This window comes from Taeniopygia guttata, chromosome 1A (genome assembly GCF_048771995.1).
Source record: "Taeniopygia guttata chromosome 1A, bTaeGut7.mat, whole genome shotgun sequence".
NCBI lineage: Eukaryota > Metazoa > Chordata > Aves > Passeriformes > Estrildidae > Taeniopygia > Taeniopygia guttata.
In genome coordinates this window covers 43282258-43308352 of record NC_133025.1, presented here as the reverse complement: position 1 = coordinate 43308352, position 26095 = coordinate 43282258, and the positions used below count along the sequence as shown (strand labels likewise).

Sequence of the window (26095 nt, the reverse complement as noted above, 5' to 3'; positions counted from 1 at the left end):
ACATCTATATGAATGTATGAATACAGAATTCTGGGAAGAAAAGATTCCAAGATGGTAGGTTCCATTAATGGACAAAACCAGCTCATTCTCTGGCCAGAAACAGCAAGCAATATAGAGCAATAGGAGAGTAGTTATACCCTGATACAGATTACGCTGAGGATCTGGTGGTCAGACTAAACACCGCTGGAATGTTTCACTTCTAACTGGTTCTAGTCTGGTCTTATGGACCCAGAGACCATTTTCCAGTTTAGATTAACCTGAAAGAAATCTAATTCAAACATTCCCATTCACTTAAAAAACACATTCCTAATCTGAACTTGAAGTCACACATAGACATACAGAGTACCCAATGTCAGCAGCTGTTGTATTTGGAATAAAATCTTATATACTGAGCTCAGAAAAGTTTGACACCAAAGTTACAAATCACAGAAAAAATTAGGTTGGGAGGGACTTTTGGAGTTCATCTACTCCAACCTCAAAGTCAGGCCAGTTTCAAAGTCTGATCAGGTTGCTCAAGGTCTTGTACTATTGAGCGTTAGATGTCTCCGAGGATGGAGATTCCAAATCCTCTTTGGGCAATCCAACCTGGTCTGCAAACTCTAGTGGCCAGTGCTTAACTGTCATGTGAATTTTTAAAATTTGATTCAATCACACTTTCCCTCACTACAACTTGTGGCTGCCACTTCTTTTCCTTTTGCAACACACACACAGGAAGTTGTCTGACTCCAAGTTTCCTGAATCGACTTGGAGTCCTGAATCTTCCAAGAACACACTCAGTTTCAGCCTTTCCCCATAGTTTACACTGAACTAACCACTTCAGTAATGCTTCACAGGACTCTAGTTTATCAATCTTTCATTTGTACTTGTTGCATAAAGCTAGGAAGAGTATTTTCATTACAACCTTCTCATACCAAGTATAGGGGAATAATCACTTCCCTCAGCCTCCTTGCTGGCTTTGCTCTTACTGACGGAGGTTTGTGTGTGGTTAGTCTTCATCATTATACTTGTTGTCTTTCAAGACAACCACTATTTTTATCTAGATTTGCAACTGGCCAGTCAGTGCTCATCTTGTGTTATTTTGTGGGAATTTTGTATATCCCAGGTGCAGGACTTCACACTTCCTTCTCCTGAACATCACAAGGCTCTTGCTGGCCCATTCATCCAGCTTGCTGGGGTCCCTCTGAGAGACAGTCCCACTCTCCTGTGTCAAATTATCCCCAAGGTATGGAGTTATCCTGTTTTCCAGCTTCAGGCACCATTCAGAAGGTCATGGAACACTAAGTGACAAGTGAGCAAACAAAGTTAATTCACCTAGAAACATCCTGAAGATACAGACACTCCCATCACCCAGATCTCTGACAAAGATTGGCCCCACCGTCAACCCTGAGAAACATAATTCCTGATTAGCCACCAGTTAGATGGACATCGAAGCTGCAACCACAATCCTCTTAGACTGGTGTTCCAACCTTTCAACCACTGTGCAGGTCACCCATTGAGTCCATACCTTCCCGGCTAGCCACAAGAATGCTATGACACTGTGCTGAAAGCCTTGCTGAAGTCAATTAAGTGAAATCTGCTGCTGTCTTATTATAAAAGGCAAGAATCAAGTTGGTTAAGCTTGGTTTAACTGTGGCTGCTCCCTGTTACTTTACTGCATTTTGTGCATTTGGCTTTCCACAGCCAACAAACATGACAAAAATCAGCCTCTCAAAGACATAGACATAGTCTGGCTCCCTCAGATCTCTCAGATACATCACATCCAGCTCCATGGATTTGTGGAGAACACTGCTTAGACGCAATTCCTTCATATAAGATTACCAAGCCCTACAGTCATCCTTAATCTGCTGAAGTATTATTATAACAATATGAGAGAGTAGTGAAGTCTGATGATTGGCCAGGTCTTGGCAACCTTTGTGATCTAGTCCTTTGGGAAGCAGCGAACTTTGGAAGGCATCAAATCTGGTCAGCACACGGATGTCTCCACTTCCTATACCAGGGAGTCTTTAATACCAGTTACCCATTGCTTCCTCTTAGTGGCACTGGTTAAGAGTAGTTGATCAGGCACAGGCGGCCTAAACACCTCTTTTGCCAGAACTCACTCCTCCTTTCTTGTTTCCAGGTCTATATGTTTTAATAAATCTATATTATTATTATTATTAGCCTCACATATTTGTGTTACTGAGTACAACACCAAGTATAGGTATATCTTTCCAATAACTTACCTGAAAGAAACTGCTTGAGGCTGGAAACTCTATTTCCTAACACTGATGCCTAAGATTCAGGCTTCTCAAAGTGAAAATGTAAGATGTAAGCAGCATAAAACCAGCTACTTATGAACATGGCAAAAAAAGAGAGAAAGCAGATACTCCTTAAATTGAAAGAAAAACAAGGGAAAAAATATCTATAAACACATTAAACTAAAAATATATACACAGAATGCTCCATAGTACCAGAGATGTCAATTACTTGTCCATGTCGTCATGCATATGGTTAATATTGAGTGTGTGCACAAACCTTTACTGCCAGATTTCACAGATCTCGCTGCGGTCAGGAACACAGCCAAAGCCATAAATGTAACACCCGATTTTCAGGGGAGATGGGAATGTGGAAAAGAGTTTGGGAAATTCTCCTATGGGGATGCCTTTGAACTGCTCCAGATAACCAGAGAACATTTCCTGTAGCCTCCAGGCATTAAGATGTGGCACAAGGGCATTTCTTCATCTCCAGGTCAACCAAGTGAGGCCAAGGCTGCTAAGCCCATCCCCTTCCTTCAGACATACATGGGAGGAAACTCCCCCTTCTGCCGCTGGACTATACAAGAGAGGGGAGGGAAAGAGAAGAAAGGAAAAAAACTTCTGTCTTCTGTCCACCATTTTAGAGAGAGAAAAGGGATTCCTCAGCTGCTTTTCCTATCTTTCCTAAATGGAAAAGGCAAGAGATCAGGCTGTTTCCTTACTGCATTAGATAGGACAGGAATCAGGATAGGAAGAAGGCAGGAAGCAGCCAACAAAAGGTAAGAAGATATACTAAAATTACACATGTACTAATGCCTTTGCATTTGAATCCAAATTCTTAGAAATCCACAACCCAGCTGTGGAAAAAGGACTTCAGGAAAGCTGAAAGGGGATGGAAGGATGTCTGTCTTTCTCGGCATAAGTACATGTTTTGCTTTGTTTTGCATTTGCATGCTTCATCCAAAGGGTTACACAACATGAAGCTTTCTATAGCTGTACGACAACACACACTCCCCACACATCCAGGGAAAAACTTCAACCAGACTAAAATTTGTTCAAATTAACACTCAAGTCTAGCAGGACACTAATGTTTACTAGGTACCACAACAAAGTTATACATTAGAAAATATTCCCTGCCTAGTTGTGAGAGTACAGCTTTCCCATGGCAATTCTGATACCCTAAATTCATTAACATTTGCCAGATAGAAGCAGCTGCTCCAGGACTACTTTAGAAATGCCATATCTCACTTTTTTGTTCTCAGTATGCTGCAATTTCCTGTGGAATGAAGAAGTCATCTATACTATAAAGAGGTGTAATACTAACACTTTTAGAAGTAAATTATTTTACAGCACGTGTATTATGGAGAGAAATATAATACTTGGGCTGAGAAATTCCTACGCGGAGAGAGATTAGAAAAGCTGTTTCTGATAAACACCATCAGAACTTGCATTTTTTTATTCAGTGCAAAAATTATTGGGTAACTGTTGCTGTTTGCTGTTCCTAGAAAGAAGGGAATTCTGTTGCCAAGAACTGTAGTTTTTCATAGGAATTATAAGACTATATTGAAGATTTATGTTCCTGACAAAGGCATTAAACTATCCAAACTAGGGCAGAAAAACCAGAAAAGTAATTTCCCAATGAAACAGACACACATTACTTTCGTTAACTCTTACTATGGCAGAAGTTTTGATCTTCAATACCAGAAACTCAAGCTGTGGTTGATATTTATAATGATTAAGTCTTACAATGCCACTCTGCACAGAGTCAACTGGCTTATCACAGGTTGTTATACAAGCCAGAAAGATACCCTATCACCTTTCAATCAATTCAAGTCATAAATACTTACCTCCAAAAGCACATGACTTTAAACTTCCTTCTTGAGATTTTGGAGTTTTATAACTATTCTTTCCCTAGCTTATGAAAAAAGAGTGAAGGTGCCCTTAGGAGAAAGGGGACCCTAGGCAAAATGCTGCCCTTGCATGAAGTAAACAAGCAAGGGGAAGAAATCCTGGGTCTCTCTGCTTCAGTTACATAGATGCAAGTGGCCCTACCTGCCTGCACATCACCCTCCTGATTCTCATGGAAAAACTATTCCTCATGCTCTGCAGGATTAAGGTTTTCTGTGTTCAATGGAAGTACATCAGGTAACAGTACACAGAATTATTATTTTTAAGTCAACTGACATTCAGCAATAAAACTCAAGATATCAGAGGTTTTAAAGTTCATTTATTTGCAAGCAGCCAAACATCATAGTCTGGGTTGAATCCTGGGCCAATTTACAGTTCCATTCTATGCTGTTCCATGAACATTAGACCGAGTTACACAACTTGGGAATCAATAAATCCATTGCCTTGAAAGAATTTGCTCAAAGACTCACAATGAGTCAGTGGCAGCATCTTGCCTAGATCTCAGACTTTGGCTTCCATTTTGCAGTTGCTTGGTCTACCAGATCATATTTATACAATAGCAACAACATATTTTTATATCTGACTTTCTGAAATTGCTGTTTGTTTGATTTGTTGGTTTGGGCTTGTTTTTTACTAGGAAAAGAAAATAAACTAAAAGTTTCTAAATAATTATAGCTGTGATTTTCTTTAACCAACTATACTTCTCAGTTGAAGGAAGGATAGAAAGCTTGATCTCTTTGAACAAAATGCAAAATAATTCAAAGGCCTACACAAAAAAATCACTGTGTACATGCCAGTTTTCAGGTTCAGGCAGACATAATTTTAATTACTGACTTTAAAAATCCTACGTGTAATCACTGAGAAGCAAAAGACAAAAATAAAACCTTCCATCAAGGATCAATTTACTACCACTTCTCAGTCCTGCTAAAGGGTCTGTAAAAACACAGGATATTTTCCTTAACAGAATTTTAATTGAGCATAAGCAACTGAACAGAAAGCATTCCATTTCCATAGTATTTATGATCCAAAGGAAAAAAAAATTAAAATCTGGGGACATAAAACCAACTTTCATTTTAAAAGTTTTAGGGTCTAGAAGGATAGTGTATATGTGGCAAAGTTTTTTCACCACAAATGGCTTCTTTAAAACAAATTACCATTGACAAATGATCAGTTATAAGAAGAGTTTCCAACAAGGCAGAGGTTAAGTTATCTAACATGACACTAGCGAACACACTTAATTTTAAATGTGCTTATAGTTTTATTAGAGCCAATGGCTTTTTCCATGCTTAAGGCTAAGCACATGTTCATGGACTCCACCAAACTTCCAAGTCTGTTGTTAGAATGCAAAGCAAAGCTTTTTATACCAAACCACATTTTCTTGCACGTAATCAGCGCTGATGCTGCCACTATAGTTTCCAATTCATTCCAGGGCACACTCAGCATTTATGAGGGCACAGATGGTGCTCTCTTTCTTGGGTTTCTAAAGAACATGCCTAAAAATTAAAACAAACTTGGCTTTCTGCCTCCTATCCTGTTGTTACTCTCTGTATTGCCACCACAAAAATAACAGTAACCTTTGATCTAACCCGAGAGCCTTTTCTAATCAACACACAAAATTTGGCAATAGGACTATCAAGTACTGTCAGCCCACTTGAAACCAGAGAACCTGATATGCAGAAATCCAGCATAGTAGTCACAAGAAATCAAGAGCAGGAATAAGCAATCCACAAAACAATCAAAAGGACAAAAATTGGTTACAATTTTTTCAGTAACAAACTACACAATCCCAACTGTATTTAATGGCTGTGTACATCTGGAACACACACAAGGTTGTTCTGCAGCTTAAACAGAAATTATCAAAGAAAGAAGCTGATTTGTAAGGCAAATAAAGAGCACTAGCATGACAGTATTAAGTGAGTAAGGTCTTTTCCAACACACTCAATGCCATGGTTTGCACTATGCTGAGAACTTGCAGGCAGCATAGGACATTTATTCCCAAATTTTGAAAATTATTTATGTGTTTCCAAGCACACACAGAGACCAACAGAAAGACCAGCTGTCACAATATTGATAATCTCAGATTTGTCCAGCAGACCTTGACAAAATATTCTTGAACATGCAGCTAACTGAGATGCAGGTGAACATGATGGTCAACAGGTCTTAGCCATCCCTCTTCAGAGGCTTTCAGTCTCACGCAAAACACACTGACACTGGAAAAATCACATGTCATGTGCATCAAAATATGTATGACCAAACTCAAATGGGGGTACAGCAGGAGGGAACGGCTTGGAGAAAGATTAATCAGACTGCTTGGAAAAAATGTTCCCAAGTGAGGCCTATTTCACTACCTCATTGGTAACATGAGGTTAGTAGCCAGTGCATGCTGTGAGAACCTGGGACAAGAAACATGCATTTAAAGCCGTTGTCTTGACTTCAAAACAGCTCAGCAATTGCATGCATAGATTGGTAAAGAAATCACATCTGAACAAACATCAAGTCTCGAAAACTAGTTTTAGAAGTACATTTAAATGACAAAAAGCCAGATATTATACTAAATAGCTAGCTTGTAAATTTATTTTAAAAATAAGTAATGGCTAGTAATTTTGCAAGTAATGATCCTAGATATTTGCACTCCACTAAATATAATAAACTAAATAAATTAAACATATAGTACTAAATCAAAATTACATTAAAACCGTCATAAAAGTAAGCAAGTAAAAACATAAAAACTCTGTAAATATAACTGACTCAGGAACAAACCACTGTAAAACATAAATAAATGAAACAATATTGATATGGATGGCAAAGACACTGTTCTGCAGCTAGTCAAAATTACTTTTTATAGTCCATTCCCTCTGAGGCAATGGATTATGGGTTCTCCTATATCCCAGCTTCTCCCAAGGTAGCCTTACCTGATGTCTCCTTGTCTCCTGAAACTCAGCCCTGCTCTTGTCTCAGATTTTGCAATATTTCCTGGTGTTTGAGTAGTTTCCAGGAAATTCAGGCTGTTCCCTTTTTTTGGTATCATGAGTTTACACGACACATAACTTGAAATTACTGGTACATTCAATACTTTTGAAATGATGGCTTGAGAACAAGCTGTAAAATAGCAGCAACAGCAACCCTGGCCTTACCTGAAGGATCTTGTATTGTTATTTCCTTACGCTTCAGCATGAGCTTGTCCTTAACCCATGGGAACTCCTGTAAGGAATCCAAGAACACATCAAAAGCTTTGGGTCCTCTGGTGGGGAGAATATCAAGGAGCATCATGGTTTTCCTCTGACTAGTGGTTTGGGCTTTTATTTCTTGAACATGACTGTCTGTGAGAATCCCTTCTTGGTAGAGATACTGAATAACAAGTCCATCCACCAGCACCTCCGTGCAGAGCTCCAGGCGCAGGGAGCGTAAAAGCTGCTTGTCTCTGGTATCCATCTGGCAACCTAGAGTGTGCGAAAAAGGAGTAAGGAAATGTGTGAGGATTAAAATAACTTCAACCTTTAACATCCAGAAGTGATATTTGAACATCCAAAAGTGATGTCTGACACCTGCCAACCTTCAGAGAAAACTCCACACTCAGAATCACCAACCTGGCAAAACTACTAAAGATCTCCATTATCTTCTTTCCATTCAGATTTCACTGTCTCACAAGGTATTTCTGGGAAATACTAGACAGGAAAAGAACATTTGGCATTGTAAAGACCAGTCCTCTGCTGGAGTGAAACCCATGCCAAATAATCCTCCTATTAACTGGTTAAGATCCATACTAAAGGAAGCAAAAGCACTTGCCAGTCCTTAAGAGACACAATCCCCCAAAATTAAAGAGATGTTACACCTGACCACTGATAGAATTACAAAAGCAGCAGCAGGACTGCTAGATTCATCTCAGCCAGGCAGAAGCAACAGCAGCAGCAGGGACAGAATCAGCAGGTAGCTTTGGCCTACATGATGCAGTTCAAGTTTAGGAGGGATAGAAAAGTACCTTATGTACCAGGTCTTTCTCACCCTTGAATCATCCTGGAAGATTGCTCTAGAACTCAACTGCTCTGATGAGAAGAAACTTTCTTTGAATTTCCATCTCAAATTTATCCCTTTCTATTTATAGGCATATCTTCTGCCAAAACTGTTCCTTAGCTTAAATAGCTTTTCTCCCTCTCTTCTAATGTGCTCACAGGAAGGGATAAGATGCCCTCTGCCAGCTTCCATTTCACTTGACTAACACTCTGACTAAACAAAAGCTCAAGATGCATTTTTATAGCCACTCTACAAAAGAATAATCAGGGTCCAGAGAGACCAAGCAGCTCATCCAAGATCAAGTCAGCTGCAGTCCATGCCAGATCTTCGAACTGAATCAAAGTGTCTAGTCTAGTTCTTAACGACAAACATATCCCTGAGCCCATTTAATGGCACTTGAAAAAGAAAATGACAGGACAACACTATTAAATACTTTCTCATTACTAAATAATAAAGTCAAAAAATAGCAGCAGGTGTTGAGTGTGATTACCAAGAGGGTTTCTCGCAATTAAATTAGGCACTGCTGTTTGAACCGCTAAACCTTGCAAAAACTCTACTTCATTCAGCTTGAGGGTACAAGGAGAGACAGAATTCTCAAAGCCTTTACATGAAACTTGATGAAGTCTTTTTGCCATCAGAGGTGCCTGCTGACTCCCAGAGCCCCATCAAAGATTGTGTGGTTGGCCTGGTTGTTAAAATCCAGGAGGGTGACTAACAGAACATATTGGCATATAAATGGCACCTTGGACAGAATGCAAGAGCACAGTGTCATGAGAGACACTGGAAAACCCTGTCTGTGATATCCTCTGACAAAGCTACTTTCCAAAAATGCTTCCATCAAGTGTCAAAAGCACTGCTGGAAATCATCTTCCTGGAGGACTCCATCCTTCCCGGGCTACCCAGTGCATTTCTCATCTACTATAGTGAATTTCAAGTGCTTACCTTCTGTCTAGGGATCATGTGGGAATCAAACACTGCTATGCCTATGCTAAGTCCAGTTTACCAAGCACAGTTCAAACACCAAACTCCATCATGGACTCAGACAGTAGTGCAAGCAAGGAGATGGAAAAAGAGCAGGCAAGAAAGAGAACTGGCTTTTCCCACTGAAGCTGAAGATTCTGGTCTCCAACACATAGTACCTTTACACTATAGAAAGCAATCTCTGGACTACAGCAAAATTCAGGCAGTAAATCCTACCACTTCTTTCTAGGATAACACCCTTGAGCTCATGAAGCACTTGCAGAGTTCAAGAAAGGCCTCCAGCAGCACCTCTGAGGGTGTCATCTCAACCCAGGCAGAAAACTGTTTCACATACTACAAAAGTTTTCTGTTGCATATTCTGAATGGGCCCTGAGAGTCCCCATTCAGGAGCCTCCTCATGTGCTGGATGACTGTACAAAACTTGATGAGTTCCTCTTCTTCACAACCAAAGCAGCCAGCATTTTTCAAAAATAAAGCTCTTACAAACCAAAGGTTTGCACCGTTGGGCACTGAGAAATGCCTATCAGCCAGGGATCAGAAGGGGGAATTTCTGCTGCAAAAGCCCTTTGCCTTGCTGACTGCAGAGTGTGTACAACTAAGGGTTTAAAGTCCTTGCATCAGCCTGGTAAACTTCCAGGATGGGGCATACCGGTTTCTGAGGTCTTTTTAAAGATAAAGTATTTGTATGTGTTTACCATGATAAGCAAATGTCTGAATTAGGAACTAAGCAGCTAGATATGGAAATGTATCAGGATTTTGATGTGTAACAGTGTTGGGACAGAGTTTAGTGCAACACAGAAGTAACATATTCATTTTAATCACCGTCTGTATCTACGGATTCAAAGTAAGCTCTGAATTAAATTCAGTCAAGTAATTTTACAGAAAATGAAAACTATGAGATGTCCATTTACGCAAAAGATGACTCAAACATTCCCCAGATACTTCTGAAAATGGATCTTTTCCATTATAAAGCCAAATTTTAAGAAATATTGCCCATGACCTGCTGAATGAGCAGTCCTTGACTCATCACCACATCAACACGATCGAGTTTGCCTTTTTCTGGATCTGACAGAGTGACTGTCCATGAATGTGGATAAAACTTTTGATAAGAACCCCTGCTGACACTAAAAAGGCAAATTCACTTAAGTTTTTTTGCTAGAAACATTTCACTGTTTTCCAGAACACTAACTGCACTCACCTGACTAACCATGAATTATTCTGGCTACTCACAGCAAGCCTACAGGTCAAAAATCTTACACATCCCCCCGCCCCGCCAGGAGGAAAAAAAAAGGAAAAAAAAAAAAAAAAAAGGGCAAGTTTTGCTTTTAACGTCTTGCCTGCCGAGGTCCGGCAGCTGCTGCTCGGGTAACAGCCAGGGGGCAGCTGCCCGCACCGCGGCCCGAGCCCCGCAGGCAGCACCGGCCCCCGGCCTTCCTCCCGTCCCGGCCCCGTCCCGGCCTCCCGCCGGGCAGGGCTGCGGCAGCGGAGGCGGCCCCGCCGGCCCGGCCCGGCCTCCCCGCGGAAGCCCGGCCCCCGCCCCGGCCCCGCAGCGCCGGGGGTGCCGCCGAAGGGCTCCGCCGCACCGCTCTCCCGCTTTCCCCTCGGCTCCTCCCGCCCCAGGCGCTGCCGAGGGCAGCCGTCGGCAGCGCCCGGGCGAGCGAGCTGTGTGCGGGGAGCGCCCGCCATCCCCGCCCGTACTTACCCGAGGGGAGCGGGAAGCTACCCAGGAGGCGCCGGCGCCCGTGGAGCTTGCGCGGGGAGCACCATCTTTGTTGAAGGCAGGAGGGCGCCGCCGGAAGCCGCCGCCGCCGCCCTGCTGCGGGCCGGCCGAGGAGGGGCGGCCGCTGCCGGCCGGAGCGCGGGAGGGGCCGCGGGCGCCGTGCCAGCCGCGGGGCCGGGACCGGGACCGGGACCGGGACCGGGACCGGGACCGGGACCGGGACCGGGACCGAGCGGCCGCCGTGCCAGCCGCGGGGCCGGGACCGGGGCCGGGACCGGGACCGGGACCGGGACCGGGACCGGGACCGGGACCGGGACCGAGCGGCCGCCGTGCCAGCCGTGGGACCGGGACCGAGCGCTGGAAGGGGCCCGGCGCTGCCGCCGCTGCTCCGTGCCGCGGCCGGGGCCGGGGCGGGGACGGGAGGTGACTCCGCCAAGGAGGCGCCTTTCCAGGAGTTCGGAGGACCTGCTGCGCTATCAGGAGTCAGGGTGGTGGGGGTGTTTAGTGAGGAGAGGGGTTGTCTCTAAAACTAAAATCGAAATTAAGAAATTGCAGTTTTAATGATATTAGAAACGGCTGATCTCATTACTCCCTAGGTACACTGGTTGCTATCTGTGAGTATGCGCTAAGCTGAACTTCGTCCTGGTGCTGGCATCGTCGTATCAAACACAGCAGTATTATATCGAATACTGGACACATTTAGCTTCATTACTTTCATCTGAACAGCTTAAAAATGAAGAAACTTATAATAGATGAGAATAATTTACTAAAGTAAGAGCTGGCCTGTGTCTACCACAATGCTATGGACATTCTTGTTGTTTTATTCCTCTACTACCGAGTACTGTATTATTCACTTATTTTTATATGGATACCTGGAACCGAAATATGGTAGAGAGGAGAAGAGTGTGATTCACAGAGCTGTAAAAATGAGGTGGTGTCACTTTCACTCACACATCATGAAATAACTTTTTTCCATCTTTGCATAGGTGTCAGGTGTCACACGGGATTGATGGTGTCAGCCCTTTTTCTTTCATGTCGGGACTGCAATAGCGATGAAAGGGGGAAAAAAAAGATCTTCCAGTGCTGGAACGTACTACCTTTGAAGCTGCAGGCAGGCACAGCAAGCTGGCTGTGGTCTGCACAGCATGCTAATACCTACCCTCTGGAAAAGCAGGAAAGGTGGTTGCTGCAGCTGCTGCTAGAAACGTCGTCACCTTGTGAACCCCATTTGTACACTCTGTTCAGACTAATTGTACAAATTTAAGGGTATTTGAAATATTTAAGGGTATTTGGAAGCTAGTTGTGGAAACCTTTACATGCCTTTCCTAGATACTGTACCCAGGAAACTGTACTGTACTGTACTTGCCATGGAAAAATGTAACCAAGAGTAGAGTTCACATTCTGCCTATGTTTAACATGATATTTATCTACAAGATTTTGCATAAAGATAGGCAGTCACACTCAGGAATCTTAAATCCTTTTCCTTTGATTTTCCTGTGGCTGACAGTTGAAAATTTATGTGGACACAGAATGTAAATCAGCCTTAAAGGCAAAGTTTGTATGCTGGTTTTAAGAAATGTTTTTTAAAAATAGATACATATATCGTGTGGCCAGCTTCTGCGGGGATGCTACTTATTTGGCAGTTTTAAAGCAGTGTTTTGGTTTCATGACATAACAGTTTTGTCTATAATTATTTATAAGTAATAAATTGGATACAGGGGGTTAAATTGCTTGTGAATAATTGATAAATAATATCTTATTACAATACAGCTGATAAACCAAGGTAAATAACTTTTTTGTCTCAGGCACATGTTAGTCTTCTAGGAACGCAGACATAAAAAAAATCTAAATACTCCTCTGGGTTGTTTCAGAGCAATGCATTAACATATTTAACAACACTGGAAGCCACACAAGTAAGTCATCATCGGTAACTCCAAGAAGTATGCTGCTGTTGTAGCCGAAGTACAACTGAGGTGGTTTTCAATTTTCTTGCCACTAGTTGTGAGGAGATAAATTTGTAAACAGTACAGGGCAGCTCCAGGGAGCAGAGACACCACAAACTACCTGTATGATTGTTCCTCAGCGCAGCACTGCACAGCTACTGAGAGTTTCCTGTCCCAGCTTCTTGTACTTCTGATTGTCAGTGCTGCTGGTTTTCTCTCTCTTCTTTTCTTCCTTTTTCTTCCTTTTCTTTCTTTTCTTTACTTCCTTTTCTTTCTTTCTGTCACGATCTAAGTATCTGTATTATATCTGGAATTGGAGTGGCCAAACTTGGAGACTTCAGAAAAATATCATTGCAATCCCGACAGCTGCTTTTAATTGCAGATAATGTGGCTGCATTTTAAAATAGAAAATTAGGACAAGCAGTTACATCACTTTATTTACTATATCTTTTTGCCAGATGAGGCAATTTGGTTTTTTAAGTTTTATACTATCCAAGAATGTCTTAGAAAGTTAGCAAAACATATGCATATGCATAGAGCGACTCCAGATTTCATTCAAGGAAATTACAGCAGTTAATACAGTCAGCATTTAGTCATGTATTTGCTTGCAGTCTGAACAGAGATAGAAAGAAGGAAAGCAGTGAAAGGAAAGAGATAAACCTAGGAAGGAAGAGGACAGTACCAGAGGTCCAAATCTCATTAAGGGAAAATCTGGCCTTTCCTTTTCCCTCCACTACTTAATAACTAGTGCTGCAAATTTATTTAGTGGAAACTAAATATGCTACTGTGTTTTGGGTTCATCTTTAGCAACACGGCCAGGTTTTGATTATATAGTCCAGGTACAGGATAAAGACACAAAGAGTTAATACCTTAAATCCAAGGAGAGAAGTCCTTAAATTCTTTCAGTCCATTTTGGGTTCAGCCCTCACTAAAAGTCTTCCACTTCTGTTCTGGTCCAAGTTCAACAAAACTTCAGAGACATGGTTTGGTTCTATTTCAGTTTTAAGGACAAATACATACATATATTTTATATATATATTTGAGCCAGTTTGGTGTCAGTTCAATGCCCCACTAACTGCTCAAATCTCAAAGCTAACCATGTAGATTAAAGAACTATTTCCTAGACTACAGATCAATGGACCATAGTCAATCTTCCACATCAGTATCCTCAGACTTTTAGTCTTAAAAGCTTGTGCTGTCTGGTTCTGCAGATTGAGGGGCCATCAGTGCTCATCAGGCCACACTTTTAAGGACTGCTGAATTCAGGGTCACAAGTCCAAATCTTTGGGAGCCAAGCTAAGCAGTATCTCTTCTGGCAATGCTATTCACTTTGCATGTAGGTTATTCCAAGTCATAAACCCAGATTTTTACATTTATTATGCACTTTTTAAAAGCTCACTTAAAAGTCACAAACCTTTTTAGAAACTGTACCAGAATAATGAGATTTTTTTTAAATGCTTTTGAGAGGATCCTTTATGCTAATTAGAGTCAAGCATGTGTGTAACTTGTTTTCTACAGACTAGTTTGTTTTATGCTGATAACAAGAGGCCAAATGTGTTCTTAAAACTGGCACAAGCAGATTTAATCTATTAGGATTGTGCTGTTTTCAGTTGTTTGCAGGACAGCATTCCAGCTTTAGGGACAAGAGAAAAAATAGGAGCCTCTAGATTTGTTTATTAAAAGCACATCTAATTGGTTAAATCTCTCACAAAACCTCAGAAATTAAGAAGAGAAAAGAGAAATACATCTTGTATGCTTGCCTGTCAGTTTTAGAAAGAGCGCAGTAAATATTTCTGTAAGTGATGCATCTCAAAAACAGTGTTAAAATGTAAGTTAGGGTGAGCCAAACTAGGTGGCCTGAAGGCCAGATGAGGGTCTTGCAAACCATTGCTGTCCACTGCTATCCCAGGCAGTAACCCCTTCCCTTCCCTTCCTCCCTCTTCTCTTCCTCCTTCCCCTGGTCCCCATTGCACTCCCCTTTTGCAGCCGTGGGCCTCTGTAATGCTAACATCCAAATCTCCTGTGCCAGTCACTGAAAACCGGGCTGATGCCAAGGAAGGGGAGGGTTTGCTATAGAAAGTTTCCCCAAACTGTAGACCAAATCTTAGGCATGTTGTGCTGGATGCTGGCAGGATATGAGGGCACTAGATGCTCAGTTGGCAAGGGGTGCTCTTGGGAAGCTCTTCAGGTGGCTTTTGCTACTAGAAAAATGATTCCTTATTCTTCCTAAAAAAAGATGACAGGCAGGACTGAAGCACATCACTGAAAGGGATCAGCCCTTGGGCTGCTGCGCAATTGTTCTGATACTCTGTAACTTGCATTCATTTAAATAATAAAGACTTTAAATTCAATGCAGATCAAAGAGAGGAATTACTATAAAATATAGGTGACACGTCATGAACTTCCTTGAAAGTAGTATTTTATTAAAAGGCACGTCCAGCACGTGGGTAAAATATAACACAGAAAGTTCTAAAGCATCTTTAAACATAGGGTTTAAACTGACTCTGTAGTGTCTATACATTTACATTTGTTTCGATAATAAAAATAAGTGTTTATTAGCAGTACTGCAATGAATTCTTAGTGCTTTTTACTATGATACAAATAATCTCTAGCAAAAAGTTGAATGATAAATAGTTATAAAAAGGAAGCAGGCATCCACTGCAAAACTTTTGTATACATTTCATTTTAAAAATCCAGTGAATTATAAAAAAAAAAAAAGTGTAATTAATACTTGCAAAACAACTCAGTATTTCTCGGTATTTGTAGTCCTTTAAATATATGAATTAATGTAGTTCTCTATTTTTAAGTTCAATTTAAAGATTCTTTGAGGAGACAGATGAAATACTGCAAGCCTCTTATTATTTATTATTTATTCCAGACGTACTAAATTATTTTTAAATGTAAAGCACCATTTTATTAATATGAGAACAAAGAAAATTCACTAATTAACCTGAAAATCAAACATTGGTAAATAACTAAAACTAAATAAAGACAGAAGTCTGAAACCTTTTCACAAAACCAACTTACTTTACTTGCAAATTACAGCACACGAAATGGTTTTCTAATATTTTAGATAAAAGACTGGAAGGTTGCTTTTGTTTAGGAGGAGAATAGCTATTGCTTTTTGCAATGTTCTATTGCTTCCTCTGGATTTGGACTGGACAAACTCATATACAATACCTGTATTTTGAAAGGTTCTTACTTTAAGGTTAGATTTCAGGAGCTAACAATGATTGATGGAATGTTTTTACAGATAGCCTTGCAAGATATTTGTCACTGCTTATACCTTTCCCATGCATCCTGTTTTCAAACAAAAAAATACCCTTCGAATAAAAATTCACTTGATCTATTTTGTTCCCTTTCAAAATGAAATCTGCCTGCCTGCAGGCTAGTGAAGCATCCTGCAGTAGGCGCTGGATACTCTATCAGGGGAGTTAAAAGAAACAGATGAATTTCCAGAAAGCTTCTCACAAGCAGCTTTCCCCACAGAAAATACCCGTCTGAAGCACTCGAGCTCAGGAAGGAGCTGTGCCACATCCACTACAATCTAATTAGACAAGGATCTCACTTTCCTAACTTCCTTCCTTCTCTCTTTGTAGCAGTGCAGCAAGTCAAAGGTATTGCCCTCATTGCAGCTTAAGATCCTATCAATGTTATTTGCCACTTTTTTTGGCAATGTGATTATCCACTTAAAACACAATGTTATAAGCCCATGCTGAGAAATTACAGAAGGTTGAGTCCACCACCCACTTTACAGATCCAAGAATGGATCCCACTTTACAGATGGATAAATTGCAGCTCAGTCTTTAATAGTGCTCTTCCTACAGAAAATCAATCAGCTCAAAATCCCTTCAACAGTAAGAGCTGATCCACAACTTATTCTGCCCTCCAGATGTGTCAAACAGGGTAAGAAAAAAGCAAATGTTTAAAAATGTGTCCAGAGCAATCTCTCAAATTTGGAGATTCCCCCTGAGGCAGAGTGTGGGTACAGCAACTCAGCTGAACAGATCCTATTTCAGGGCTGCAACCTAAAGAGATATAGTTAAATTGTAACAAAGCATTTTGAAAGGGGATTTTTGCACTTTCAGCTACCACATTTATGACTATTTTTCATAAAATCCTGTTATCAGCCTGATCCAAATAACTTCAAAAGAAGAATTTGCACTGGGCTTTGAGTCCTTCCCCATGTCTAACATACTTCTGCATTTACTATTTGTTAACTAACCATGCACCAAGTTGCAAACCTCAGCTATGAAAAATAAGTTTTAGAACAATTTGGCTGGAATCAAAAGGATTTACTTACATAAACCCTGCTCTCCAGTGAAAGAGAAATCAAGACAGAAGCATTGAATTTGTTTGTTTGGGTTTTTTAAGTGTATTTTGTTCTTTGCAGCACTCACCCCTAAACTTTTTCTGGATATTATCTGTTTGAAGTTTTTCCTACTAAATGCCAGCTCATTATTTATGCTAATATAAATAGCTTTTGCTCCAGCATTATATTCCTCCTTAACACCATAAAAAGGAGTAGTATTATTTTGGTATTTCAGTTCCTTGAAAAATAATGGCTCCAATTCTGAAATAAAACAAAATAAAACACAGGTGCAATCCCTTTTTAAAAATAGAATATAAGTAGAATAAAATATACAGTTTATCAGGCAGCTTAATCAGCAAAATTATGGTGATATATTTTTGTATTTCTATAGACTTTCTCAGGGGCACTGGCTAATTGAAAGCCCTGTAGATAACCTGATTAATAAACACAGTTAATCCCCCTCCTGCTTGGTAACTCTGACACCAGGACATACTGAATTTGCTTTAAACTAATTTTCTTTTTTCTCAAAATTGAATTATCTAGCCAGACTTTGTCTATGTGTACTATGTCAGACTGTACTGATACTAGTTATTCCCCATGACCTTTAATCTCTACTAATAAACCTTTCAGCACTGTACTCATCCAGGTGGTTAGTTATTTGATACACCTTGTGAGAAGTATCACTTCTCACAGGAGCTTCTGGCTTTTCCATGTCCTTTCTCTTCAGTCCCTTCTCAGACATGAAAGCCAGACAAGTAATCCCCTACTTAGAAAGCAGAATATTTTCTCATCTTGTTTCTGGCAGCTGTGTTTCACCTAGCTTGTGCTCTCTAAGACAGGGGATAAGGACCAGTGATGGTCAGCATCTGAACCAACTCTGCCGCCCCATTCCTTTGACTGATACTCAGCCTGTTGTAAAACTACCCAATTTTAGCAATACTGTGGAAAATTGCCATGTTTGTTGTAAACAGACCATGGTGACTGAAGTTATGTGTCAGTGGAGTGTTATTTCCAGGCATTTTCAGTCAATCTAATGGCTAGCAAAATACTGAGACCTGCTGAATCTATTGCTAATAGGGAAGTGCTTTTCAGGAGCTAGGCTGAGATACCAAAGCAGCTTGTCATCCCCACTTCCTTTGTGTATACAGAACTAACCAGCTCAGACCTTTCAACTAACTTCTACTTACTCTATTTAGAAATTCTTTGGTTTAGACAGCAAAAGTTTCATTAATATCTTTATTTTAAAAATAAAATTTCTCCCTTCAAAAATTTTTTACCATTATTGAGAATTAGCAATGCAGTTTTTAGAATCCCTCAAGCCATTGTTTCCTCTAGCAGTAAATATGATACTTAAAATAATTTTAATGACTGCAAAGTTGGCAGAAATTTTATTTTACTTTATTTTAAATTACTCTTAGACATGATACCCATGTCTAAAAATATCTCTTCCCATTTCCATTATGTGTTTTGGCTTAAGGAGAGCAAAGCCCTGATATCACTTGACTTGCTTTCTGCTAGAGCCTACAATTGTAGCCAAAGGAAAAATCAATAGGATTGTTATCAGGAATACAAGAAAAAGCTCTTGAATAGAGCATATAAGTAAATAAAGTTTTAAGAACAATCTTTAACAAGGTAGTTTACCTGCAGGAACATTTTGCTAAAACATGAGAGTTGGCTAAGGTACAGAATCTTACACAACTACAGAACTCTATCCTCCCTGTCATATGCAGATTCTGTTTTCTCAAGGTGATGAGACTTAGCCTCATTATAGGAGTAAATTCCTCGCTGGTGTTTAATTTTATTAAAAAAACCCTCTGCCCCCCATATTCTGGTGAAGATTTTTCCTTCTTGCTAATAATTTTACATTGTTTATCTAGAATGTGGTTACATAAAATATAATTATGATAATAAAGACAAGATCAGATTAAAATGAAATTACTTCTAATGCACTGAGCACAGCTGCTTGGTTACATTCCCATTCTACCCATCCATCTTGTACTCAAACCATTTTCTGTCTCTAGTGATAATATTACCAGCAGGAAGATACCCATACAGCTAAAATACTGCCCTAGTTTACACTTCTGCTAGGTTTAGTGCTAAACTAAATACTATCATCAGTTCAATTTTCATCATTCATCTTGCAATTATGCTTATTTTGGTTGTTTTTTTAAGTATCACCTTTTAGGATTGTAGGGTTCTTTGTTTTCCTTTAAGTAAAGTGAAGAGGTTTGCTAACATTCCAGGTATAAACTGGAAAATCTGAAACTCCAAGACTAAAGAAAAAAAAAACCAAACCAACACATGAGGTGAAAAAAAGGCTTAGTATTAAAGTCCTTATTATGATTTTTTCACAGGCATTGAACCTGTGAAACTGGCTTTGCTGCACACTCTATACTAGCAATTCAAGACAATATATATCAGAAGTAATTTTTATAATCTGAAGGGCTCACAATTAAAAAAAAAAGGCACTGAAAATTTTTAAAACTTTCAACATGTGTGAACAATATGTCTGAAAATTTTCATATCTGAAAATTCACAAAGTCTACATGCAAGATCTTTGTACCGCTGAAATCTAATCATGTTCTGTCATCAGATTTTTTTTGTGCCAGAACAATTCATTCCTCTGTGCTGCATTAGAAAGAAGCTGAGATTTCTGCAAGCTATACTGTGGTTTAGTTTTACTAGTGCAATGCATCACCCCTAGCACCGGCATCCTAATGAGGACAAGAACTGCACTTTCATACAAAGAGGACTAGTTCCCCCTCCAGTCTGTTTAAAATATTGTTCACAGCTTCGAGCACACTATAGTAACAGAGCCTACTTTTCCTCACAGGAACTACTACAAATGATACAAAGTCTAAGTCAATATGCTCAATGTTTGGTGACTTGATTCCACGTCACAGTAACTTGATTAGTTACAAGAATCACCACCTTTCACTTTGCCAGCACTCCTTGTTCTCAGACTGCCATTTGCCCTTATGCGTTGGAGAACTGTTATTAAGAAAACCAGCAAGCTTCTCTACATCTGCCTCTTGTTGTTCCTCAGAGCTTGGCTCTGCTGTGGGGTACACTTGGCCTGTGACTGCTCACATAGTCTGCCAGCAGCAAGCCACAAATCATTTCTTGTATTTGCAACATAGCAGTCTCATTGCATCCCAAAGCTCTTATCTTCTCAGTCTGCTTGCTCCAGCACTGGAATTCATGTTGTTAAACCCTCGGGGATTTATTTTAAAGGTCCTTAGTAGAATGTGTTTACCATTGAGACCCTAAGTGTATCACCCTGGCTGAAAAGGCACAGTAGTAGAATGTTAACACAGCAGCAGATTAGAGTGTTTGTCACTGTGATGGAAGTTATTCCATATTACAGTTCTCTCACCACAGGGTAGAGCTAGAAAAGAACTGTAAGAAAAGATTCATCAGAATGAAAATTGTTCCCAGGAACACAGTTTTTTTGACAGGCTCTGCTCACAGGAAAAGCTCATCAGCCTGAGGGTGGCAGATCTTAGCAAGACTGATGACAAGAACTGTGTAATTATGACACATACCTAGAACTCAAGAGCTCTTTGGGCATGGGAACCAAAAGGTGGTCACCATATAATGTGAAAAATTTCCAAATACATCTTGGCAAGACATGGGGAAAATTTTACATAACAAAATATTTTGTTAAGAAGAAAACTCCTCCCATTTCTATACTAAAGCTTAAAATAGGGACAGAAAATTTAAGCCATGAAGGAGGAGAAACCCACCTTTTCCACAGAAAGAGCAAGAACATATTAAGTATATGTCATATCAAGGAACCATTCACTCTGCCTCACATTCTTAGTGCCTCCTATTTCTGAATGGCTCTGCTACTCATTTCTGCCAGCATGTTACAGACAAAACTGAGTGTGTAACACTCGGTGTTTAGATGCAACAAATAAAGCTGGTCAGGGCACCAGAGTTTATGAGAAGGGACAGAACATCTTTAAAGCACAACAGAACAGTTAAGTCACAAGGAAAACAAGATTATTTCATGTTGTTCTATTTCAGCCTGGGCAAAACTAGATTACAGCAAGTCTTGACAACTCTCCTTGTTCAAGCACAGGTCTTTGCTTTAATCAACAAATAAGCTAGGGAAAGAATTAAAACTTTTAATTTATTGACTAAGGATGAGTCTATATCCTTGTTTCTCTCTTTACTGCTTCCCTCTTTTTCTCGTCCTGTGTATTTCTTCTATTAAATACTTTACCTTTGGGCTGAAGAAAGGGTACTGAGGGTCTTAGTCCCCTCTTCCTGTTTGGAAGACTACTGTAACAGAAAAAGCAATGTCCTGTGCTAATACCCAACTACAGGAATTCAGCAGGCAGCCTCTAAGCCACTAATCTGAATGTAATCCAGCTATACTTTTGAGCAGCACCACAAAGGCAAAGCAGGGTTATTCATCCTCACTGATACATGTACATTTATCTGAGTATTAGCTGAGAAATAATACAAGTTCCTATATAAGAGGACTCTTTCCTGCATAGTAGCAAATCCATACATACAAAGATTGGGAGATTGTTGTGCACTTTGATTTACTTTATTGAGTAATTATCTGATAGCTACAATGGTGAATTGGATGTTAAAAAATTAAAATAAAATAAAATAAAATAAAATAAAATAAAATAAAATAAAATAAAATAAAATAAAATAAAATAAAATAAAATAAAATAAAATAAAATAAAATAAAAAAAGAAAATAAAAAATAAGAAAAAGGAAAACCAACCCCTTAAAAAAAAAATCCACATTGTATTTCCCCATATTTTGGGAAACAGGCTGAAGAAAACATTCTACACTGTAGAAGACACATGTAGCTGCTGATACCCATGTTTTAACATTGGAACTGCAAGTCTGAAGCACTTAGCTCTAAAGCCTCAACCAAAAGAGGCTTAATAATCATAGCATGGATAAATCACCACTGTGAAGATGTTAACACATTAAGGATTCTGGGATACCAATCTGGTATAATCAGCAATCGACTGGGCTCTTGTGAAAGATGTGGCATTTCTTCTTAAGGTCAGCTTTCAGAGAACTTTGAAAAACAATGTTCTAGACTGATTACTTACAGTACTCCTTTGCTTGCAGAAAAGCAGGAGACTAGTTCCATGAAAACTGAATACATGATCATTTTTCTGACTGGATTTGATTAGTTGCATAACTTTAGCAAGATTATCACAGTGTGATCTAGTTAAGCTTCTAGGATTATATGAACACCAGCACCAAATTAATCTTGGAATCAGACAACTGAGATACTTGTAAACACTCATATGTCTCTGACCACTTATGAAGTCTCTTCCAGTCCCACTGCTTCAGTAAGCATTTGATAGTTAGTGCAGCATTTTATTGACAAAGCAACACAATCTGGACAGATTCCTGGCTTCTCTCTCCTTGCAAGAATAGTGTGTCACCCCGTTGAACCCCCAAGGATGCAAACTGGGATTATTTTACATAAAGTCTGCCTTTGTAGCATCTGAAATAAAAACCTTTCCCCGAGAACTGCCACTGTTTTGATAGTGAATTCCATGCTGAGTTGTACAACTGGTTACTCAGTTCTTTGGCTGATTTTAAGAATTGCATTCAAAAGTTACTCTGTGTTAGAGGCATTTAGAAAATATATTTATACCTGGTATTGATACTCTTTCAAGTACTGTTTTAGTCTTGTTGGTAATGGCAGCTCGCAGATCTGATTTGTGCTCTTGTTTATAGCTATTCTGCAGCGGTGTTGCAGAGATGGAGCAGATGTATAGAGGGGTTTGTTCAAGTAAAGATGAACTGTTCCATTTGAAGGTGTTTCAGTTCTATCCTTGCACATAAGAACATAGTACTCAATCAAATGCACAACGCTGTTGAACTGTTTAAGTCTAGATCTGACACAAGTGATAGAGTCCAGTCTAAACTTGCCATCTTGATATTCTATACGTAGATTGGTCGGTCCTGCTGATGTTTTTACTGATATAGTCAGTAGATACTCTGAATGCGAACTATCCCTAACCAAAAAGGTCCCTTCAGGGGCATCCTGTAACCTTTCTTTGGCTTCAGCAACAGTCATGTTGCCCCAGTACCATCCTGTTAAAAGATGAGAGAAAGAAGGGATTTGTTTATGCCTGTTTGTTTTAAAAGCTGCTCTCTAGCTGATATACTTCTAGTCACCCATTTCTTTTGTTGTTTGAAAGCTAAAGTCCTGCAGGCAAAGTAAATTTTTATTTGCTATTTAAATTCATTTGTTTTACAATGCATCCCGTTTTGGCAGAGCCTTCCAGGTCACCTTTTATTTACCTATGTATGCATACACATGCACAAACTTTCCTGCAGCGTCCTGCGGGGCCGGCACCAGAGTGACCGACCCGGCGGGCAGCCCCTGAAGTAGCAGGGACGCGTCCCGCGGCTCCCCGCTGCTCTCTAGCCGGGGCCAGCGCTGCGTCCGCAAGGCACAAGCTGGCAGCGCGCAGAACGCCCGCTTTGGGTAACTGAGTAGGTTGCTGTTGAAATTAGCTTTGTCTAGCGATCCAAAGCTAAGGGATAAGAAAACAACTTCGGCGAGGTAGCTGCGGTCCTGGCGCGGCTGCGATGAAGACACAAAGCCCTTCCCTCCTCCCGCAACTGAGCTCCGCGTCCTGCGGGGCCGGGCGAGCCGCCGCCACACCGGCGAGGGCAGCGCAGGTACGCGGGGCCGAGGGGATGAGGTGCCGCGGCCGCCCCGGCCGGGCCGGCGGCAGCGCCCGGCTCGCCCGGCCGCAGATCCCGGGCTGCCGCCGGGGCGCGGCGCTGCCGGCGCTTTCGCTTCGGCCGCCGCAGTCCGCGGAAGGTCGGAGTCGTCGCCGTCCCTCTCCGCCGGGAAACGCGACCTCGCAGCACCGGGCGGCGATGGCCAGGCGTCGCACCGCCTCCCAGTTCCCCTCTCGGCCCGATGAGGATCCCGGCCGCGCCGCTCTGCCTCCCCCCGGACAGCGCCGCCGCCCCGGGCGCTTTCCCCTTCCCGGCCGCCCAGGCTTACCTGCCCGCCGCAGTTCCTCCATAGCCGCGGCCAGCTGCTCCGCCTCACGGCACTCCTCGGCAACGGGCGCCGCCGCCCCGGGGTGGCCCCAGCGCTCCCCGGAGCTCTCCGCGCTCTCCAGGGACTCGGCGGAGCGCAGGGTCATGGGCGGCGGCGGCGGGCGCGGCCCCGCTCGCACGCGGGTCGGGGGCTGCCGGCAGGAGAGGGCTCCGCTTCGCCACCGCGGGGTTCAGCGCCGCGCTGGGTGCATGGTCCCGGCCCCCAGCCCGGGCGCTGCCTGCGAGCGGAGAGAGAGCGAGCGTGGTGAGCGGCGAGCCCGGTGAGCGGCGAGCCCCGCGAGAGGCGCTCCCGACGTAGAGCGTGTTTCTGGCGATCCCGCTTCGGAACTTCCCAGCATCCAGAGGAGGGATCCGAGGCGAGAGATCACCTCCCGGCGGAGCGGGGGAGGGACATCTCCTCCCCCCCGCCGCCCAGCCTGTCCTCGGCTCCTCTCCGCCGGGGGACTCGGCGGAGGCGGCGTCCCGAGACGGTGGTCTCGCTTTATCGCAAAGGCGAACCCGCTGATGCCCCGCTCCCTCGGCTGGGGCAGCGAGCCCGGCCGGCAGCTCTGGGACTTTTGGGGAGGGAGGAGGTCGTGGGGGAGAGCCGACCACGTAAAGGTATGAGAAAGGAGGGGTAACCAGCAGAGCGGGGAGAGGTCCCCAGCCCCGGCGCTGCCCGGGTTTCACGCTGCGGTGCGTACGGACGCCTTCCAGTAACGTCACCCGCGGAGCCGTACTTGTGGTAACGGGAACAGAAACCCGGCGTGGGTCATGCTCCTGGGCTGGGAGACCTCCACTCGGGCAGAGGAGTACCCGAGAAGCTGCGGAGCGGGTGCGCCGGCAGCGCCGGCTCCGGGGGCTCGCCGGCCGCTTGGGAACGGAAGGGGCAGCGCGGTGGAGGACGCGCTATAATTAGCACGGGTCAGGAAATATGCTTTTCCCGCTCAATTAAATGCTGATATTAGGGGGGTAAAAATTCTTTTCTCTTTGCTGAAGCTAACGAGAGGGACAAAAAGAGCCTCTTCTCCCCTGGGTGCACCGCCACATCAAGAGCGACACAAAGCCGAGAAGTACCAGACACAGGGAGCCTAGCCGGCTTGCCTGGAGTGGAGGGACGGGACTCAGGGGGAAGACCGGGAGCCCCCCGCCGGTGCTTGCGAACCCGGCAGTCTCTGCCTGCGGGTGCGCAGCAGCCGCCAGGTGAGGGGTTTGTGCTGAGGTGGTTCCTCCCCTAACAAGTTCCGCAGCGGAGCTCAGAAACTTTTCCAAATGAAACTGTAGTGGCAACTGATAGGGTATTCTGACGGGTTTCTATCCCAACATCTGTAGGCACACGCGCGGGAACCCCTCGACAAAGCCCACCCCTTTCCTTCCCCCGCGCAGAAGCTCCCGCCGCCGGCTCGGTGACCGGGCGCAGGTGCGCCTGTCACAGAGAGAGGCTGCGGGCGCGGGGCCGACGAGCGCAGGTGGGAGCAGCCCTGCCAGCGGTGTCCGGGCGCGACCCCTTGTGAAAGGGAAGCTCCGGGAGCGCCTAGCCGCGAAGAGCCGCCGCCACGGGAGTTCGGTGGGGACTTAAGGCTGGCTAGGCGGTGGCGGCTGGCTGCAGCCAGGCGTCCCCCGGCCGAGGAGAGGAGAGCCGGAGCAGCCTGCCGCCGGCTGCGGGGAGCCTCCATCCCGGCGGCGGGCAGCGCCGTACCGGGATCGGGGCGGCGGGCGGCCGGCTCTCGAAGCGACGCAGGGCAGGGGCGGGAGGGGGGCGACGACAAGGGGACTCACCCGGGCTCGGCGGGACGGAGCTGGGCCCGCCGCTGCCGCCGCCTGGAGGTGGGGCGGTCAGGTTGTTCTGGCGCTCAGGGGTCCGGGGGACGCAGCAGCCGCCGCCGGGGAGAAGTGTCGAGGCTGTGCCGGGGCGGACAGAGGCTGCCGGAGGAAG

The 26095-nt window shown here is 43.0% G+C and overlaps 2 protein-coding genes across 3 annotated transcripts in view; one reads left to right on the top strand and one right to left on the bottom strand.

The window, feature by feature from the left end:
* CRADD (CASP2 and RIPK1 domain containing adaptor with death domain) overlaps positions 1–24266 on the bottom strand; it is an 89507-nt gene extending 65241 nt beyond the window's left edge. Inside the window, exons 1-2 of one of the 2 annotated variants that reach the window (XM_030261290.4) lie at positions 24122–24266; positions 7277–7582 (exon numbers count right to left, since the gene is read on the bottom strand). In XM_030261290.4, the coding sequence (XP_030117150.3) occupies positions 7277–7582; positions 24122–24266 (451 nt within the window). Of the gene's footprint in view, positions 1–7276; positions 7583–10836; positions 10970–24121 lie in introns of those variants that run through there. The other variant, XM_072923206.1, reaches the window with a different exon arrangement.
* On the top strand, positions 10289–12581 carry LOC140682193 (uncharacterized). Its single transcript, XM_072923204.1, has 2 exons — positions 10289–11625; positions 11841–12581. The coding sequence occupies exon 1, from the start codon at positions 10343–10345 to the stop codon at positions 11279–11281; it is 939 nt and encodes a 312-aa protein (XP_072779305.1). The 5' UTR covers positions 10289–10342; the 3' UTR covers positions 11282–11625; positions 11841–12581.
* Positions 24267–26095: the final 1829 nt, after the last annotated feature.

What these genes read in the sequence shown, in the direction of transcription:
- LOC140682193 (XM_072923204.1), top strand. Translation starts at nt 10,343, where the DNA reads ATGAATTATTCTGGCTACTCACAGCAAGCCTACAGGTCAAAAATCTTA.